Source organism: Acanthochromis polyacanthus, chromosome 3 (genome assembly GCF_021347895.1).
Source record: "Acanthochromis polyacanthus isolate Apoly-LR-REF ecotype Palm Island chromosome 3, KAUST_Apoly_ChrSc, whole genome shotgun sequence".
Lineage (NCBI taxonomy): Eukaryota > Metazoa > Chordata > Actinopteri > Pomacentridae > Acanthochromis > Acanthochromis polyacanthus.
In genome coordinates this window covers 21970791-21991827 of record NC_067115.1, presented here as the reverse complement: position 1 = coordinate 21991827, position 21037 = coordinate 21970791, and the positions used below count along the sequence as shown (strand labels likewise).

At 39.3% G+C, this 21037-nt stretch overlaps 4 protein-coding genes across 6 annotated transcripts in view; 1 reads left to right on the top strand and 3 right to left on the bottom strand.

The window, feature by feature from the left end:
* Window positions 1–5320, bottom strand: pane1 (proliferation associated nuclear element). The gene is given in 5 exon segments (XM_051945958.1): window positions 1–306; window positions 1062–1153; window positions 1391–1461; window positions 1843–1928; window positions 5167–5320. Coding segments are annotated over 5 exon segments (459 nt in total). The 5' UTR covers window positions 5227–5320; the 3' UTR covers window positions 1–156.
* An 838-nt stretch (window positions 5321–6158) lies between these two features.
* zgc:158803 (LUC7 domain-containing protein) lies at window positions 6159–14286 on the bottom strand. Its single transcript, XM_022190636.2, is given in 11 exon segments — window positions 6159–7206; window positions 7906–8061; window positions 9732–9761; window positions 9860–10020; window positions 10329–10384; window positions 10387–10504; window positions 10862–11005; window positions 11194–11304; window positions 12059–12157; window positions 13083–13177; window positions 13699–14286. Coding segments are annotated over 11 exon segments (1269 nt in total). The 5' UTR covers window positions 13760–14286; the 3' UTR covers window positions 6159–6968.
* Window positions 14287–15688: 1402 nt separating this feature from the next.
* On the top strand, window positions 15689–17767 carry LOC110948886 (essential MCU regulator, mitochondrial-like). Its single transcript, XM_051946158.1, is given in 3 exon segments — window positions 15689–15906; window positions 17160–17257; window positions 17260–17767. Coding segments are annotated over 3 exon segments (297 nt in total). The 5' UTR covers window positions 15689–15748; the 3' UTR covers window positions 17301–17767.
* A 20-nt stretch (window positions 17768–17787) lies between these two features.
* The window catches only part of LOC110948884 (TRIO and F-actin-binding protein-like), a 32826-nt gene continuing 29576 nt past the window's right edge, over window positions 17788–21037 (bottom strand). For all 3 annotated transcript variants that reach the window (XM_051946152.1, XM_051946153.1, XM_051946154.1), the window contains 5 exons: window positions 20719–20830; window positions 20444–20603; window positions 20206–20319; window positions 19142–19227; window positions 17788–18081 (listed from right to left, as the gene is read on the bottom strand). The gene's annotated coding sequence lies outside the window, so the exon portion shown is untranslated. The remainder of the gene's footprint in view (window positions 18082–19141; window positions 19228–20205; window positions 20320–20443; window positions 20604–20718; window positions 20831–21037) is intronic.

The window sequence follows — 21037 nt, the reverse complement described above, 5'->3', positions numbered from 1 at the left end:
TACATATAAAACACACTATAGTTTATTACAATAATATACACTCTGCAGTAGGTATACAGGAAAAGAACAGGAGGTGTGAATAAAACAGACGACTTCTACAAATAAATATAAACATGAAAAACTCAGGGAGGATGTCCCTTCAGAGAAATCAGTCCTCTAATCAAAGCTGGGCTGGTCGATGTCTGGGGGCAGAGTGCATCTGGTCAGGTTTGACAGGTAGAGAGCAGTCGTGGTGGGAACAAGACCGGCTGCCACCTTCAGCACGGTCAGCAGCCTCTCTGTAGCGCTGGTCACACCATCTGGTGTCTGCAGGGGAGAAACGTTACAGAGGGCGGCTTTCACAGAAACAGAAAGACACACCAAAGTGACAGTTGGTGTTCTGTTGAGATCTTTGGCAACACAAACACTGAGCTACAGAGTACATATGCACAAGCAGCTTCTTCTGGGTCTCTGCAGAGTTTATCAAGTTCAATTTAAGACTTTCCAACACTAGATAACAGAGCATTTGTGTGATGAAAAACCACGAGGGCTGATTATTTATCCCTGTATCACATTTTTCAGTATTTCCCAGTAGCATACAACAATTATTTCTAATGACGTAGTTAATTAACTCAACACTATCTGAACCTACATTAGATGCAGGAAAAGGAAGCACAAATAAAAATTATTGTTCATTTGAGTTCATTACTTTGAGAAAATTGGCTTCCTAGTTGGCAGCAGTGACAGTGTTTGCTATGATTCTAATGGTGCTGAGTAAAAAAGAAAAAAAAAAAAGACTGAGCAGGATGCTTTTAACTTCAGTTTATACTGTATCCTTGAGCCATGCACAAAACACACAAACTAACATATTTGCCTGGGACAAGGAAAAGACAGTATTTGAGTAAATTTACACATGTTGACACAATCTAAGGTTTTTTTTTCCCCCTCAGTTGTGTCTTTTATCTGAGGAAGCGAAATTAAACTTGTCAGGACCTGCTCCCATTCTGGCCTTCAGCAAAGAATCATGCTGAGATATTAAGTTTAAACCATCCTCAATGTCTGTGGCTAAAATAGGCACAAACCTGATCCTCTGCAAACAGCAGAGGGCAGTGGAGTGACGCAGCCAGCTTTCTGACAGCGTCCAGACGCTCTGTGGGGACTGAAGCATTACGAGCTACAACAGACAGAAGAACAAAAACGCCAGTCAGTCAGAGAGACGAACAAAAGGCAAAAGTAAGACTTGGTCACTCCCAAGAATACAAAGGAGGATGAAGTGTATACTGTAAAATTTATCCACAATTTATCCCTTGATTTAATAATCCTTTGTTCCTCTTTTTTGTCCTCATTCATGTAATTCAAACAGCTGAGAAGTGAAAAGAAAAACCTAACACATTGACATACCATTAGTGACCGATGAAGCAGACTTTCCCAAGGAAATATCCAGGGTCCAAATATTTCAGAGAAGCTTCTGCTGACTGGAAACTACGACAAAAACAAACAATACAGTACAGTTCACAAAATGAACTATTGCATCACATTAGTGTCTTAATAGCTGGTTTACGCTCAATACCAGTAGAAGTCTAAGAATGAGATTTAAAAATATGTTTAAGATAAAAAAAAAGAGAATACATCATGATCTATGTAGTTCTGGTTCACATACAGGGTGATATCATGCTCTTTGAGTTTTCTGAAAATTACAGGGGCTTACGTTTTTAGCACCAATTTCTGTGGTTGAAGAAAACAGCTCCTTTTGCATTACTTATGTGGGTCAACACACAGTTTTTGTAGGTTTTATACAGGAAAAAAAACATCACAGAGTAGATATTTTACCTGTGTGCTAAGGGCCCTGGAGATAGAAGTTACCGAGTCTGATGTCAGGTTTCATGATGAATACCCACCAGATCTATCCTGGGGCGACTCTCGTCGTTCTCCATGGGCAGAGGAAGAGACTTAGCTTAGTCTCCTGTTAGTGAAATAAAGGTGTTGTTTCATTATTAGTCACTCATATGTAGCCAACAGAGGTGGCAATAATAGCATCAGAGAGGATGAACAATAGATTTGGGTGAGAATCCCATGTTTGCAACTTGCAAGTAGTTAAATCATCCACACAACTCAAAGCAGCTGGATGTCAGTCAAAGAATACTGTGCAGTGACAGTATATTATATATCTTGTGTTTTTCAGCAGGATTATTAAGTATCAAGTTCTAATGACACCAATCACTGATAAATGAATGAACATGATAACAACTTAGAGCTGACCCTACATTTTTACAAGACATATTGTCTTTTTAATAATATCTCAGATATAAACAACAAAAGTGAATAAATAATAATTAATGATCTACAAAATTAAGTAAAACATACATGTAATACATAACATAGAACAAGTCTCGTCTCGCTGACAGACATCAGGTGCCTTTTTCCCAGCTAAATGAAACATTTTCCGTAATCAGTCTGCTGACCTTCAGCAGTTGCAGATTAAGGGAGGTCCGACGTTCACACAGTCACTGGTGACACTGGCGTCTCCCCACCAGAACGTCGGCTTAAACTCTGCTGAAACTGCTCCTGCGTGTCCTCGGCACCAAGCCTGCCAGAAAACACTCCAAGTCAGCACAAAATCTGATGATCACACTTTTGCACCATCACACTCTGCGATGAAGAGGAACGGATAGCCAAAAGAATCTCCTAAAATCTGTTTTAGAGATGCATTGGAAAAACAAGAACCAGCCATGTGTCTATGTACGGTTCAAGGTGCAGGTGATTTACTTTAGTGTTTACACTGCATGCAGCTTACTTTCTCTCTGACAAGCACAGTCGCTACCATGATGTGATAGTCTTTAAATATTTGTTACATTATGCTGTACCAGAATGTATTATTACTGATACATTTAGAGGTGTAGAATTTCTCTCTGTGCTGTGTGGTAAGTTTCACTAACAACCACATACATGGTCTACACGTCTCTGTGTGTCTGTATCAGAGCTCTGATGTGTCCCATGAAGACCCAGTAGTGGTCAACTGTTGGTCTGTTTGGATAATTAGGCTGTGAAATGAAGCAGTGTGCTCCAGCCTTTTTTTGTTATTCTGGAAATTTGCTGTCCTCAACACCTGTTTTATCTGCATTTTGTTTGAAGATGTTTGGAGACCCCTACTGGTACTTTTCTTCTGTACCAAAAGCAGTGGTTGCCAACCTTTTCATCGTCTGACCCATAAAATTAATCAGTGTCTATGTTAAGGTGGAAAGGCTGAAGTGTCCAAACATTTTCAGAAAAGTAAGGACTATAAATAGCCTGTAACCTATCTGTAGCAGAAAGTATGTTTCTTTCTACTAGCATTTTAATTATTAGTCTTATATAGTGAAAGAACTACAAATGATTGTACAGTTCACATCATATTCTGTTAGATTCTCTCCATTTTATGACATTTTTTTTATTACAGTCTCTGACCACTTCCATCACAGTATGTTATGGGAATTGCAGCAGTAAGGACAGGAAGGCCCTCTAGCGTATCATTAAGAAAGCACAGTTCATCTGTGGAGCAGCCTTCCCCACACTACAGGACATTTACACCACCCGGGTCACAAGAGAGCACACAGCATCACTGAGGACCGCACACACTCTTCACACTTCACACGCTACATGAGTGTGAAAGCAAGGACCACCAGACCAAAGAACAGTTTTTATCCACAAACCAACAGGCTACTAAATCACTGACTAACCTGCGATAACCAGAAATAGCAATATTTTGCACACATCCCTTGACTGTTTACACATAATGCAATATTGCCAACATTTGCACACAGACTTTATTTGTAACTATTATTTATCTTATTTTATTTTTTTTAATTATTTATTTATTATTTCATTTTATCTTACCTCATTTTATTTATTTCAGTTGTGTGAATTGAGTTCACACACACACAAAAAATCATCACTCAGGGTACAACTGTGTTTCTGGTGTGTTTGACAATAAAGTTCTTGAATCTTGAATTAATTTTAACATTGAGGAATTAAGTATTTGGACTTCCAACACACCACATGTTCCTTTCTTTTTCCCTATCTTTAAAGCCGTTTCAACACCTTTTATAGTTAATTTGTAGAATATGCCTAAAATGTTTGTATTGATGCTTTCAATAAAAAAAAAAAAAACACACCACATCTCTTCAACTGAATGGATATCATAAACTAGCCAAGTACGTATTATATTTAAAAAGATAATGGGCAGACTGAGAGAGAGATTATAGACTAGAAATCACATCTGCAACACATAGACTTAATACTTGTGTCGTGTCCATGCACAGCGTTATGTTGCATGGTGCTTGAAATAATTTCTTAGGCAACAAACTGTGGCCTTGAGGACATTCAAGTGACTGGCTGTAGAGCTAACGGACGCACAGCTTCCAACATGCCAATAACCTGTTCTCATCTTTCTTTTGTCATCTGTGGTATTGTTTCATTTGAATGAAGCTGCATTTTAAGGTCATTTTTTATAATCACACTATGTGATCAACATCATCCTTTAAAGCCACACCTGACGAGGGTTTGGATTAACTCAGTAGTTCAGTTTGTCACCAATCAAGCCTTCCAGGCAAAACAATTAGACCTTTAACAGTTTCTTTAAGTCAGAAATGAAGATCATTTGCATGCTTGTATTTGTCCAGTGCACATTTCAGTAATGACAAGGTCTCATTAAGGTTTATCATCTGATCCTTTGGAGGGGTCCCAAACCACAACTTGGAAACCACTGCATTAGGAATCATGTAAATGTTTTTGTCATGTTTATATTATGATAAGTTGGAGTTGTTTTGTCAGGATTAGCTTAATGACAAAAAGTTTTACACTTACTAGTACTCTATACCTTTCTGTCAGGTGGAATAGACTATAACCATTATAAAGAGAGTGGGTTTAGATAGTGTCAAGTCATTCTGTTACCTATTTATCTAGACCAGTCAACAGCATTAAAGCTGAATGCAGCTAATTTTACCTCTACTTTACAGATGGACTAACCTTATTTATACAGTAAATAGGACGCTGGTAGTTCAAGTTGGCGTCTGGGCCAGTTAAGTCACTTTAAACTGCATTTACTCTGTTAGATCACCCCAAATGCAGCTACACAAACACAAAACCGACGTCCAGCAACGTCCACACATCAGTGTGACTCTGAAAGCTATAACTATTAAACAAACTCACCAGGATATTCGCTGTGTTCAGGCCAGGAAGTTTACTAAACGGCTTCAACAGCGACATCATCACATATAGCCCTTTCAAACGGTCTCAGCGTCGAAAATTTAGTAAACAAACCCGGGGAAGAGACTTTCCGGTCATTTCTTTAACCCGCGCTTCTTTTCCGAATTTACGTCTGACGTCATGACGTCGCCGTTTCTTTGGCGGTTACTTTCCGCCCCCTACAGGCCGCCGAGTGTTTTACAGCTCAGCCTTTATGATCTGATCCAAGCACAGACTGGTGAGTAGATTGGTAACACGAAGATGTGAAAAATATCAGTTAAAAGTTATCAAATAAGCAAAGAAGAATTTCGATTCTTGCGCAGTGACAGTTCGGAATGGCAGGTAGGTGCACAAAGCATCCTGGGTAATGATCCCGTGAAGAAATCCATTTTCTGGTCGTATCAGTACAAATACTAAAAAATAGATATTTTACAAAAGCAAGCAAACCACTTCTTTCCCAGTATGCTGTACTATATTCTAGGCACTTTATTGGACACACCTGTACAATCAGGTGCAATCCAACAGCTCTACTACAACAATCTTTACAAAGCTCTATCTTCAGTTTTATGAGACATTGTGAGAAACGTAAATTTAACTACATTTATTGAGGTCATAGATAAAGGATAGACTAAATTATACCAAAGCAAGTCTTCATCTCTTACTGTCCTTACATTTACATACACGGTCAATTATTAGAAACACCACTGGACATAATAAAGTCCGCTTCAACACCATCACTCTGACCTTAGTGCCACAACATGTAATTAACACTTTTTTTTCCATATCAACCACAGCCTGAACATTACTGCATCATTTAGACTAAACTCCTTTCCCTTCATTGGATTGCATAGGATTATACAGGTTTAAAACACAGAACCTGCAATGCTGCAGTGTCATAAATTTAAATTAGAAAAATGAAGACAGAAGTTAAAGAGAAATCTGTAGAACACATTGCATTTGAATGAAAGCAGAAAATTTTATTCACTTTATGGTGGCACAGCAAAATAGACTCACCCAGATTCCTCCAGTTTGTATCACAGCAAAGTATCAGTTTGTAAATATGTACGTCATCTTTACACTTTCGCGTGTCAGGATCTGAATGGAATATTTGGATGATTCTTTTTAAGGGGATGAGTGATTTAAAGTACAAGCTGATCACTGCATCTGAATGAATGTGGATCAGGACTTCCCAAATGAGATTATTATGGCTTGAAGGCAGCAAATAAAACACAAACATTAGAGGTGCCTTAAGTCATTTACAGCTCATTTCAAGTGTTACTATGAGGCCAATAACAAATACCAATCTGTGTAAATGAACTTACGGCTACTGAAACTAATGGAACAGGGGAACCGGTATTAACATTAAAGGTCAAACTAATGATACAAAAAAACCAGCACTTTAAGTGAGTAAAGTAAAAACAGACTTCAAGTAGGGCTGCTATCTTTAACTCCTTCTTCATCACTGTCAAAATAACTGTACATAAGATCGAGGAGACGGCTGAAAAAATAAAAACGATGACTGTACTGCTTCCAGGTCAGACAAGCCTCACGGAGTCTTATAAAAGTCAGTTTGTTTCTTTGACCTCCACCTCTGAAGTAATTCCCTCATCCCCACCAACCACCTCAGCTAATGTACACATCCCACTTTGAACAGGAATAGACATGGAGTCGACACACATTCTCATCAGCACACTCTCAGCTCTCCATGCTCCTTTTTACTAGACAATATTATCCAAATCAGTGACTTTGGAGGCATCCCTCCCTGTTCATATCTCTCCGGACTCTCGCTCCTCAGAGCTTGAGCGTCGGTCCCGCTCGTATGACAGGGATCTCTCTCGTTCCCTGGGCTTTGCCATGTCCGGGGAGGGGGACCTTTCCCTGTCCACCCAGTCTCCATATTCTGCTCTGTCATCACGAAAGCCCTCTGCTGCACCCTCTTTCCACTTCTCTTGGGACGGCGAGGGCTCTCTTTCACGGGTGTGAGATGATCTGTCTCTGGAAGATCTAAGAAGAAAAATACAGTTGCTAAGATTATTTATTTTAAAAAAAACACATCTCATAAACCTTGAGGACTTAGTGTCCTTGATTTCAATCTGCTATTGGGATGGAAAGCTAAGAGTTTTTGTCCGCATGTAGAAAAATTACTGATAAGTTCATTTCTATTGTGTCAAAACTGGACACATCTGTAGTACAGGAGTTCGTGATAATGTTCCTTATATTTCCATATTTTACTCTATATAACATTCAAATGTATATATATATATATGCAAAATCTGAATGGTAGTCAGTGGCTACTGTGTTAAACTTGCAGTAGCAACGTAAACATAAGAGAACAGATCAATTTTTAATAATACAGAGTTGTGATTGAAACAAGATGTTCCATTATTTTTGTCCCAAATTCTATCAAAAACTCGGATACTTTAAGTAAAATAATATTGATAAAATCTATCTATCTATCTATCTATCTATCTCTCTCTCTCTCTATATATATATATATATATATATATATATATATATATATATATATATATATATATACACACACACACACACACACAGAGTTTAGCATAAAACAGCTGATATCTAATCACTGGTTACATGTCACTAGCATACAGTTGAGTGACTAAATTTAGGTTCACTATCAGATCTGCAACCCCATCCTATAGGCTTTATGGGAGTTACAGTGATGATTGAGACCCACACCTCTTCCTTTTGTGCCTGTGAGAGTGGGAGCGTGAGCGATGCCTCTCCTTGTGTCGATGTTTCCTCTCTCTCTCACGATCCCGATCGCCACCTTCTTCCCTCGAGTGAGATGAGCGGTGACGCCTTGACCGATGGGAAGACGAGCTGCCTCCATCCCTAGAGAAATGATTTAATGGAGAAAAACACATTTTGATGTTTATGTAATGTTATTTGCAGCACATTTTCAGATGAAGACGTTATGATGAAGCTGAGGTGGTCATTCTGATGCATCATCTCTCGTGGTCTATTTAGTTAGTAAATGATGCAATCACCACAGTTACTAAATAAACGGGCTTTTCTGTGTAACATCATCCTGCTCTGAAGGTAAAAGTTAAATTGCAATAGGGCTGCAACAATGAATCAATAAAATCGATAATAATCGATTATTAAAAGCGTTGGCAACGACTTGCATTATCGATTTGTTGTGTCGCGCGATTCATGCTCGTCATGTTGCAAAGCCGTCTACTTCACCTGCAGAGCGAGTTGAACAGAGCGAGGTGGAGGCAGAGCAGAGGAGGTATTTTCAAAGGGAAGTAAATTCAACAAATGAAACATGACCAGCACGGAGAAAACAGTTTGACCTAAGTGCTCAAAAGTATGGGAGCTTTTCACACTTCACAAAACAAAGACATGCTGTGTGTCCACTACATGCGAATCCGCGCATCTGAAAATCGCACTGATGCCGGACGGTCACGAGCGGGCCACTACGTGGTCACGTGACCGCACTTTGAGCTCGACGGTCCGGTAGATGAGTCTGATAAAGACAGCGGCTGGGCCGCAAACTTTCTCTATTATTTCGAAAACACTTCAGGGAAAAGTATTTCTAAAGCATTTGAGGCGAGAAATAATCTGTGCAGCAACTGAACCTGTCCTGGTTTTAGTTCACCGACGGCTAGTTTAGATGTTTAAGGACAGTAGAAGTCGAGTCTACTTTATAAAAATGAGCTGCAGGTAACCAAGCTTGAAACGCACCAACCGGCCACATGCGATGTGTCGCATCTAGTGGACATGCACCTTAAGTCACTGCATTATCCTACATTTGTTCCGTTTTAAAGTGAGGAAACGTAATATCAGTCTCTCTAGTAGCTTGTCTGATTCTAGGGTTAGCTTATTAACTGATTAATGACTGAGATGGGGCATGTGTGACTGTGAGAGATAGGTTTTATTTCACTTTTATCAGCTAAAGCATGGTTTGAATATGCATTACAAATAAACGTAACTTTCACACTATAGTGGTAATACTTTGAAGATTAAGCCTCAAGTTTAATTTTCTGACAACATCTGAGTGAAGACACTGGTCTGTGTTGGGAGTGAGGCAGGATGAATTACATTAACAGGCTTTATGATGAGAAAGACATCATGTCCACCACAGCAAGCAGCTGTCTGACTGAGAGCATCCTCAACATGACGTCACTGACATGAGGCCTCTGATGGTTGAAGACGAAGGCTTCAGCAAAGTGATCTTATTTGTTCTGTCATTCCAAATCTTCTATTTCTAAATAAAGAAGCAGAAATTAAAAATGTTTTTTTTATCCGATTCATCTATTAATCGAAAAAATAATCGGCCGATTAATCGATTATTAAAATAATCGTTAGTTGCAGCCCTAAATTGCACGTAATAAAACTAATTTTCATAACTCACATCCTGTTAACATTTGAGGCAGACAACAGTTAGTTTTTCTGTCTATGTGTAGCTACTGCAGCATCAGTCTTTATATTCTGTGAAATCATTCACACGTCTCAGACAAAACAAACATGTCAGGCGATACTGGGCAAAGCAGACACACCTGTATCGGTCTCCGCTTCTAGATCTTGACCTAAGACAGGAAGACACAAAAACAGTTTCAGATTCCAGGTGACTCGAAACCTTTTTATTGTCCAATTTAACAGTGGAAGTTGACTATTTCTTGCTTACCTCCTTCGCTCCCTCTCTCGTTCTCTCTCCCATTCTCGCTCTCGTTCCCGCTCTCTTTCTCGCTCTCGTTCCATCTCCCATTGTCGCTCTCTTTCATCTTCTCTTTCACGTTCCTCTCGTCTTCTCATTCTCATTCTTTCTTGTTTCTCTGCAACAGCTTTCTGGATTAAAAAACACACAAACAAATGAAGTAAACAAGCCCGAGGACCTTAAGAAGACAAACTCAGTATCTTCTTTTCTGTGTCTTCTTATAACTCATTTGTACCTTCAGATTATTTTCTCAGCTGAGGGGATTTATTGTAAGCGGGTAAATTATTTGATTTATTTTTTTACTGGTTTTGAATTTTATGACTTTCATGCTTTCCTTTCACTGTGAAACTATTTGTAACGTTTTTGAAAGAAGGTATTTCAAAAAAAAGATCATTATGAAGTGGAACACAGCTATAAATTAGCTATAGAGCATCCTTACCCTTAGCTTTTCAAGTTTCTCTCGGATCTCAATGAAACCAAGGTGCAGTTTGCCCCAAAGTGGTCGGCCAGACGGCGATCATTGTCATGGAGGCCCAAGTAAGCTGAGCACACCTCACAGACTCGTAGTTTTTGTTGCTGAAAGCTGGACGCTGGCATCGAGTTCCTGTACACGTCCTGCAAGAACAAACATTTCAGCCCTAAGAAGTTAGAGTACATTACACATCATTCATTTCATATGGGCTTGAGTCGATCCTGTAGGGTGATGACAGGTTGTTCCTGTGACCTGTTTGATCAAATTTAATTTAGTCTATATTAAATGAAAAACTTACAGATACTGAGTTAATAAAAATGTCTAGATGCATGATTTCTATCATTGTAAGACAGGAATCTGAATGTTTACCACATGCCACAAGTAAACCATTAAACCCTCACTGAGTGAAACCATGCCTCTGGTCTAGATGGTGACTTTAGAGTAAAAATGTGATTCCAACAGAAAAACTTGTCATAACAAATAAGTACTTCATTTCTGACCTCTGCTTCTTTCTTTAAGGCCCGAGTCTTCTCCACCTTTTCCAGCAGCTGCTGGGCCTCATCTACGTTCCCCTCACCCCCCAACTGCTCTGCCCGGGCCAGCAGCTTCCCGATCTCTTCGTTCAGCTCGTGTACACGTTCAGCCTTTTCATGGAGGAAGAAACAGAGACATGGTAAAGTAAAATGTGATATATTGCATAGACTCTTGATAACCAAGTGACATGAACTTGCAGTTTTCCAAGGATATTAATCACAGTCTGCAATAAAGAGCACAGCATTCATAAAAATCTGTTAATTTTTCTGACTAACAATGTCAATGGTGAGTTTGTCACCTTTGCAGCCACTTCAGCGCTGATCTCATCCTGTGTCTCAGCAAGTCTCTTTTTGGCCAGCTCGGTTCTGCGATCACAGTCAGCGATGAAAGACTGAAGGTGTTCAGTAGCCTGTAAGAAAACCCAGGAGATAACCGCCTTGTATTACTTTGTAGGATTGTTAAGAATGCCTGAAGACACCACTACCAAGTGTGTGACTGCAATAAAGTGTGTAAATTTGTGTGTGTGTACATATATATACATATATATGTATATGTGTGTGTGTATAAAAACACTTGCTCCAGGAAAGCCAAAAGAAAAATGTAGGGTATTGTATAATAATTATCTTAAATAATTTCCCTGATCCAGAAAACATAGAGAAGATACAGGAGAACTGCAAGGAAAAAAAAAGAAAAAAACAAGGTGCTACTTTGGCATTGCCACAAGTATTGGTGAGTATTTAAAACACTGCAGAGTCAAATATGACACCATGAAACAGGATTTCACAACACGAACTGTACTCAGGTACAAAAAAGCATGTAGTGCCTGATGCTCCTGAAAAGCCCACAGGTAGAGTTTAAAAACGATTAGCTAACACATCAAAGTTGCAATATTTTTTTCATTCAAGAGCTGTCTCTTATTATTACAAGGGTCCTAGTATTCCAACAAAGTCTCAGCAATTACAGAAAACCCAGTGATTTAAACACGACATTCACAATAAGTAAATACATCATCAGCCAACAAACCAACAACTTGAGTTTATTCTGTCAAGGCCTATTTTTCCTAAATTTGGCAGCTTTTTTTTAAGTGGGTAAATACAGTCATAGAAAACAATAAATTGTAACTGGAGGACTATACATAGTACTGTGTACCTGTGTTTACTTACATCAAGTTCAAAGAAGTATTCTTGCTCCTTTGAGGCAATCTCATAATCTGCTCTGAGGGCCAAGTCATGAACTTTTATGCACTCTCCCAGGTCCATTCTCTGCAGAAAATAGAATGACATCAATTAATTATGTGAGGCTGCTTCATTTCACTCTTGATATGTCCTAAATTTAAACATGTTTATCGTGCTAAGAGTGCAGAGTAAGGCATCTAAATGTGACAACCTCTGAGTCACTGCAAGACCAGTTCCTTTGCTGACTGTATTTCTTTTTAGTATCTGAATATACATATGTACACACACACAAATACACACAAATACACACATATATACATACATACACAGTGCTGACAAGTAACATTTACTTTTGTATTGTGTTAGCTCAGTCTTCAGGCACATGGGATTTACTGCAAGTTAGTTTAAACTCCCAACTCTAAATTTTGAGAATTTTTAAACCCACATTAGGTAAACACTGTTGGAACTAAAGCTTGTGTAATGAGTCCAGTTAGGTTTTGGGGACAGAAAATTACTGGAAAAGTTAACAAACTTTAAACAACATCATAATATTTAATCCTTTATGGACACAGAACACCTCATATGAATTCAGTGATAAACTGTAAGAAGTCGGTCATTGATAATGTTCTGAGAGGTCTGTTCTGCAAGGCTTACTCACTTCAGAGGACTTCTGTTTTCAGTCTGATCTTACACCAATGACACGTCACAAAATAATAATTAAAAAAACCCAGTCCTGTATGGATATTTATGGACTGAATATGTACTGTCATTCTCTATATTGGTCCTAAAATTACAGAAATTTAAATAAAACAGCAAAGACAAGTCTCACAATATACAACCCCCTTGTAGTTCTTTCATTTCAAATTCAAATGCAAGGAGTAGACCTCAGATCAATAGAAACAACCGTCCTTGTATTTTCTGTTTGCACTGTGCATGACGGTGTGTATAGGTTAGTGCTCAGTTTAGACATGACAATGCCCTCTGTATGTAAGAGTGTAATCACAGTACTCACAGTGCCTGAGAGTATGTCATGAGGACATGAATCCAAAAGGTGACTTTTGCAGACTCGCTCATCTGTGAATTTGATTCTCTGCCGCATGGTGTCTCCTTTAAAAAAGAGAGAGAAAACCAGAGCAGTAGACAGACATTAGTAATACAATCCTATGAGCTACAACTCGTGTGTGAGCCAGACTAAAAATTAGCAGCATACGTACATAAAATAATTTGGTGAGGCGTTACACTTGGAAAGACTCTGTTACTACGTGTATACATATCAATGGACATGAAAGTTAGCTGCTCGGAAAGGGTCCGAACAAATGATAACATCTGGTGGTAAGAGACGTAGTAGCTACGAGAAAGAGCTTATTGACCATGACTAAGTAAAATGCTAACATATTCTTACGTTTTGCTTTGTAAAAGATGTAACAATAAAACTTGCCAGGTAAAGTCATACACAACAGGTAGCTAGCCGGCTAGCCGTCCTCATGTTAGTTAGCTTAGTTTGCGAAGCATGCCGCACTGTCACTGTCTGCCAGACTGGTTAGCTTGCCGGCTAACGCTAGCAACAATCACAAACTCCTGCCCCATTTCACCAGCCAGCAGTCCAAACCACACAGGACGCCGCTCACCGTCTCTCCCCGTCCCCATGAGCTGGTCCAGCATCGCTCGCATCTGCGCCTGGGCCGACATGTTTGTCTGGTTGTTTAGCTAACGCCGTATGAGTCACTCCTCGCCAGCCGCGTTCTCCACACATGCAGCCTCGTCAACTGCAGGCCTCGTTGGCTCCTACAACACCACCACGGACAACTTTTCCCACAAGGAGGAAAGCCCGAGTCCCTCCGAGCCAGTCAGCTAATGGTGTGTAACGTTAGCTCAGTGTACTGGTGAATACAGCACTTTGACGGAGGATAAATGTGACTTTGTGGCGGTGGATGGCTCTGGGTCGGTTGAGCAAGTGCAACGTCTGTTTGAAAACTGCTGGAGTCCGTTGGTCGTATCGTGTGGCGAGTTGAGACAGCGGTGACTGGGTGCACAGAGGGAGTTTGGTTAGCTAACTAAATCTGTGTAGAAATATGTAACCGCTACTGCTGTTACATAGCAATTAATTGTATTTCTAGCCAGTCAGCTAGAAGTTATCAAGTTAGTTCAGTGTCCTCTCTTCCGTCTTCCCAGCTCCCCTCCGTGCGCGTCGCCGCGGAGCGCGCTATGGTCAACCCGCCTCGAGGAAGTGCCGCAGTCAGCGTCGCGCGTCGCTTCGGTGACGTTACACGAAAATGTGAAGCCAAAAATATAATAAAATTAGTTGTCTGCTTCAATAAATTCAACGTTACATACGAGAACACGTAAACCCTCACTCACTACTTAGATTGTTTACGCTTTGAATTATAATTTCCCCCTCATACAACACTTTCTACTAATTTTGCATATATTTCAAAGATTGTCAGCTTGGATCTTTATACAGATAAATAATATCTGGAATAATATCTACTGCACGAAAATGAAAATAAAAATTGTGTGACAGTTGTTTGTGTTATCATATTCAGACTGTTTCACTCACACTCACTGTCATGCAGGATCTTTAAAATACTAAGATCGTTAGGTCAAGCTAAATTGAATTCCAAACATGAACATGTAAGACTGTTTCCACAACAGCCACAAACAAATTTTGTATGAGAAATACCAACTCATGTACTTGTGTGCTTTTTCTGGGCCTTAAAGTAGTCATATTTAAATGTAATGAGTCCAAACATACTATAATTAATCTTAAAATATTTACGATGTATATGTTTTTACGTCGACCTGTCCTGGGTGTCCCCTGCCTTCGCCCAAGTCAGCTGGGATAGGCTCCAGCACCCCCCGCGACCCTAGCGAGGATAAAGCGGTATATAGAGAATGGATGGATGGATGTTTTTACGTGTATAAGGAAATCATATGGAGATGCTGATATATCACATAAAGTGTGACATCAGAGAAAAAATCTGTGACGTTTCCTAAAGTTAAATTGTTTGAGTGATTGGTCAGTAAACTAAAATGTGGCAAGTAATATTTCACTCGTATTTATTCATATTTTTATGCCAAATTTGGCACAAAAAGTTAAAATTGACTATGCATGTAAAGTAAGACCAAAAAGTTTGTCTTTGCTTACTTTTTCACTCCTTTTTAGAAAATAGTTCGTAAAGACAAATTGCAATCTATTTTGTTGGCTTGATATGTAAAGTTTTATCTCTGGCAAACTAAATAACTATCCCAAACTGATGCAGTGGATGTGATGTATCTTGAGGTTAGTGAGGTGGATGTGAATGAAGTTGTGATTATTCTGTGGAACTTTACGAACAAATTTAATGGACTGATTTCATAGTATTATTGGGAGAAAAAATCACGTAATTTTTGTTAAACAATGTAATTTGAATTGTAAAGTAGATGGTGAATAAATGAACGGAATTTTACTGTGTATTTGTATAAATGTCATAGACCGTTTACAGTATATGAAGTATATACTGTTCTTTAATTTTGTTCTAAATGAACTTTGAAATCTTTTTTTCCAAAAAGGAAATAAATGAGCAGTCAGTTGATCAGCTGTCTAAATACGTCTATATTATTGTTGGTGTGTCTTTCAGTCACGTCACGCCCCTATAAGTCATCCCCCTTTCCACCCAGGATATCACATATACTGGAAAAATGGCGACCAGTTTACTGCGGCTCCCGCTGCGACTTTCTAGCAGAAATACGGGGATAATGACCCGTAACCCCGGCTTGAAAACATCAAACATATCCAGGACGACTCAAAGCAGGACCGCAGTATCCACGCCGTCTGGAGCAATCCTACCGAAACCGGATTAAAGTGAGTTTTTCTGCCTTCGTTACCGATAAACCGACAGGAAAATTTGACTGACAGGGGAGGCGGGACTAAGCGCTGAACTGACAGCACTTCTGGCCAATAGAAAGACAGAAGACGCTCGAAACTTCCTCCAGTTAACCAATGAACGCGTATTTACACAGACCTAGAGGCAATTCAGGAAGTAATTGCCCCTAATTTTACATATTCGGGACACATTCTTGATTCAAGATCACGTTTAATGTAAGCATTGGTGTAATGTACAATTAGGAGATTGTCCCTTCGAAAATTGTTGTGCTTTGTGCGTAATAATTTGACCTAATGACTAACCCTTTTGCTCTGTGCGATTGCTCAAGCTGTAACTGTAGAAGTGACCGGAATGAAGGAGGCATAAATGCTCAGATCACAGTGAAATATAACCTACGATGTTTATCCGCACATTAAATGCAAATTAGCCTCTATTGTACCTGATCTTCAGCAGTTTTGCAATAGCAGAACAAAACCGTAAAATCCCATTAAAGCACAGAGCAAGGGCCCAAAAAATGTCAAAATAATTTCTGGATTTATTGACGAATGCTGTATTAAATAAATGGAATTGAATAACCTAATGTCCCTGTTAACACACATTCCTGCCACTGTTTTAGCAGTGGGTCATAGCAAAATCAGGTTGGGGAATCTGCATTATTATTACTACTAATATTTTAGGGTTGCACCCTTAATTTGTTATAGGCAGATACAATATTTGCAATAATGTTTGTAGGGTTTTGGTGATTATTTTAAAATGACTTTGGTAAATTGGCACCTCAAATAACAGTGAAGGCTCTAAAACATCAATCTTATTATCATTAAAAACTTAAGTTAACATAGGAATGTGCACTGACAATGTAGCAATAGTGTTTAAACTTGATTTTTAACACCAAGACTTTCCTCAAAATGGCACTGGATCCACTATAAAGCCCAAGTGATTATCTAAGGCAATCTTCAGTTAAAGATGCTTTGATATGATAGCACATCTTTACAATTTTGTAAAGTGTGCTTACTGTAACTTTCAGCTAGCTATACAGAATGTCCTCTGAAGCCAGTTGTGTCTCGACATGCCGGACACATCCACAATGCAATATTAGATGATTAAGCTCCTGTATTCAAATTCTGATGAACCAGTAGCCTGTAATCACAAATATAGGACAAAAAACTTCACAGCAAACTGACGTGAAGACATGGCTTTTACCTTAACGTTTCGTGTCATTTGATTTTGCAGACGCCTTTCGGTCTTATCCGCATGACAGTAGTGGTGGTGCCCTTCCTTTATGTGGGAACTCTGATCAGCAAGAACTTTGCTGCTCTCTTGGAGGAGCCGACATCTTTGTCCCTGAGGATGACGATGATGACGATTGAGCTCACTTTGGAAAATAAATGGTAAAGTCAAAGTGTACATTAGTCACACCTTATTTAATGTTTACCCATCACTTCTTGGACCTTCTGTGCACAATCTTAGCCTGTGTAGAGGGTGTGTCAGCTGCATGTTAAAGGGTGCAGGTTGTTGCATGCTTGCAGTGATGACAACTGGTAAACACAACTTTTTTTCTCTCTAAAATTTACATCCACAGGGTGCTTCACATGTTGACTGAGAGCATACCAGCTGGCACATGGAAGATTGGGAAGATGGGGCACTTTGACTTCCAAATACACCCCTCTACCTCCACCCATCTCCTTCCTCTCTCCTGATATTTATCTTGTTTTCACTTAAAGATTATATCAGAAATATCATATCCTGTGAGGTATCAAACTACTTTTTGCCTTCACTCTTGTTTGCATGTTTGTGTATCTACTCAATAAACAGAGTCGATTACATGTGGACAACACTTGTTATTGAAGAGTCGGCTTTTGCATTAGGATTTATTGTGACTCCTCCAAGACATATCCAGTCATTGTCATACAATAACGGTGGTGTTATATTTTGCATATATTTTATATTGGCTTGCTGTCTTTGTTGTTTTAAAGTAAATTTCAAAGGGTTGTCCTCATTGGTCAAGTCTGTCTTGCTCCCTCCTGAAGTGCAGCGTTGGCCAGTCTCAAGTGTTCGTTGAGGGAGCCCCATCTCCAACTGGCTGCCGACCCTCGTGTCACTCAGCTCCACATAGGCCTCCTTGTAACGCTCATAAGCTGTATCTTTCTCCTAGAGCAGACAAACATGATAGGCAAATTTGGAATGTCTGTTCAACGTTATGAATTTACAATATGTAGAACAGTCTCTTTTTTATGATAAGTGCTTCAGTAGGAAACAAGATTTTTGTTTTTGGTTGAAGATGTTTTCCTCAGTTTGAGCTTACTGGAGTCTCGGTTATACGTTGTAATCCCCAAATTACAGAGCTAATGGCCCATTAATGACCTGCTAGATCCCTGGTAAATACTGGAACTACTTGTGCAACTCTCCGTTCCTAGGGTTAAGTTCCATGTCCTAAAGGTTTTATCATAAATAGGACTCTAGAACTGCTTAAGCTGGAGTCAAGGAAACACTCCTAGCTTCTGACTACCTTCATCCAAACACCTACCCTGCTTACTCCAATACTTGACCCTACCGAGTAGCCTCTTTAGCCAAGTTGTCTTAATAGTTACATTTGTTAACATACATGTTGCTAGGTTATGTTTAGAGGTTGGGATAAAAACCCCAGGGATACATTCATAAATCTGTACTCACACTGACTATTACACCTTAAAGGCTTGCTGTAAAACTGTCGAGTGAAGGAGAACTTAAGGTGTTTAATGGTGGTGAAACTGTCTTGTGAGTCGTGTGAAGACAGTGCTCTAAGTACCTAAAAAGTGGTGTCATAGACGCTCTCTTCTGCTTCAGCTTTACGCTAGATTGCTTCCTCAGCTCCTCTCATCCCATCTTCTGTGTTTTCTGTCCAGAATGTGAACACTGTGTATATGTGGTTTAGTCTGTGCAGTCCTTGCTGCATGTTGTTTGACTTGTGTTTAGGTGTTTTATCCTGAAGGTGAACCCATTTTTGTGTCTTAGTGTTGCTGGGTCTGAATTGTCTGACGGGTCTGTAGAAAATAGCTAGGTGACATCACGTTTCTATGGTTTCATCTGGGTCCAGCTTTAGAAACAGTGACATTCTTTGATGAAAAGTTCAGTTTGCTTCGAAGCACTTCGTGTAACCATGGCCTTGATGGCAAAGAATCTACACAGATGCACAGCTTACTTTGAATGATGCAAAGATCATAAAACATACCTTGATAAGAGATTGTATTTCATTCTGCAGACAGCTGATTTCTTTTTAAGATATTGCACCTCGTTTTCTTTCGCTCTTAGCAGTGTCTGAAAGACATAAGATAAGACTTTTAACTCTTACCAGTTAAACAAAATGTGGGCTGTAACTAACAATTTTTTAAACAAATTTGTATTGTATGTTTGTAATTATAAAACACTTCTCAGAGCAAAGTTACACATTTGGAGAATCAAGATAAAACAGCTCAGACCTGTACAAATGAAATAAAATTAGACCACTAAAACAAAGAGAATGATATATAATCAAATACTTGACAATAATGTAATTACAAAAATGAGGATTTGAGGGTGGAATAAACTGTGTAATTTAAAAGTAAACCGAATGGACAATTATATAATTATTATTGAAATACAGATTTAAAATATTTTTTATAATTTCTGCAAGCCACAGAATCAGCGACTTGGCAGAAAATCATGTAAAATGTCTGTTAGGTGCAGAAGCAATACTTGAACCAGCAATCCCAAAACCCAAAGATATTCAATTTACAATTAAAATGAAAGAACAGTTGCCAATTAATTTTCTGTCAATCAACCAATCAAGTAATTGTGAAACATTTTAGCTCTAAATGAGAACCATTCCATGTCATTAAAGTCTCATCAGTTTGTGATTTCTGGATGAACTTAGACGTGCACAATCACAAAGATGCACCACAATTCAGCCAGTAGGTGGCAGTATGTGCTGCATCCGTCCAAAGATGCTTAACTCAAATGAGGCCATCAAAAAGAAAAAGAAAAGAAAAAGGGAAGGAGGTGACAGTGTTGCTACAGGGAACCATTACTGAGATATAAGACAAAAGAGTTTGCATGCTCTAATCCATTTGTTTTATTAAAGTGGGTCCAGAGTCCCACAGCACATCAGTTGTTGCTCCGTAGCTCCCTGTGATGACGTTAATATTAACATGTGTCCTTCAGGCCAAGGTAATAACTGACATGCAATACATAAAACTGGGGTGGATGCAGTGACAGTTTAAGAAGCTGTATAACAGTTGGACTTTTACACTCAGGTACCTCTAACTCTGAAGCCGTGCGCTCTGTGTTGCAAAGGGATACCACATCCGACCTTTGACCTGTGATGAAATAGCGCATACGGCTGATCTCTTCTGCCAGCTTGGCTTTAAGCTCCTGCAAAAGACATTTTTAGCTCAAATTACATATTGAATAACCGCTTCAAACTTGTGCTGAGCAATCATCTCACTTTGTATAAGATTGTTTTGCATTCAGTTTTACAAAAGGCCTGTGCAGACACCTTGTTTTCTCTTCGGAGCTGCTCCAGCTCTTTCTCCTTGTAGCTGAGCTCAGTCTCTCGGCTCTTGCTGCTCTGCTCAGTGCGACTCAGCTCCAGGCACTTCTGGGAGTAGCGCTCTGACAGCATATCTAACTCACCGTGTAGCACGTCCGCTTGGGGCCTGACACGCACAAACACATGAGTTGTAGAGTAAATTATGAGACACCACCATGCAAGGGATCACGGTAGAACATTTGAGCATGCAGCGAGGCCTGAAAGACACACAATAAACTTACATGTGTCCTCTGTATGAAGAATCCATGTGTGCTGCTCCGCCGGATAACCTCGTGGCCTTTTCCTGTTCTCTCTCTAGTTCCCCCCTGTGAGCTGCTCTTAGTGCTTCCATAGCTTTGATGAACGGTGTTAATTAGTTTGAAAATAAATTGAATCCACTTTTAAAGCAACACAGTTATAAGGAGAGAGGCCAAGAGCACAACATCAGTGGGCATCATGGTGTTTAAAAATAGAACTACGGCCACAAAAAAATTATAGATTTCAAGCAGAACATGTAAGGACACAACGTTTGCATTTGTGGTTGCTCTTACTTTGGAATCA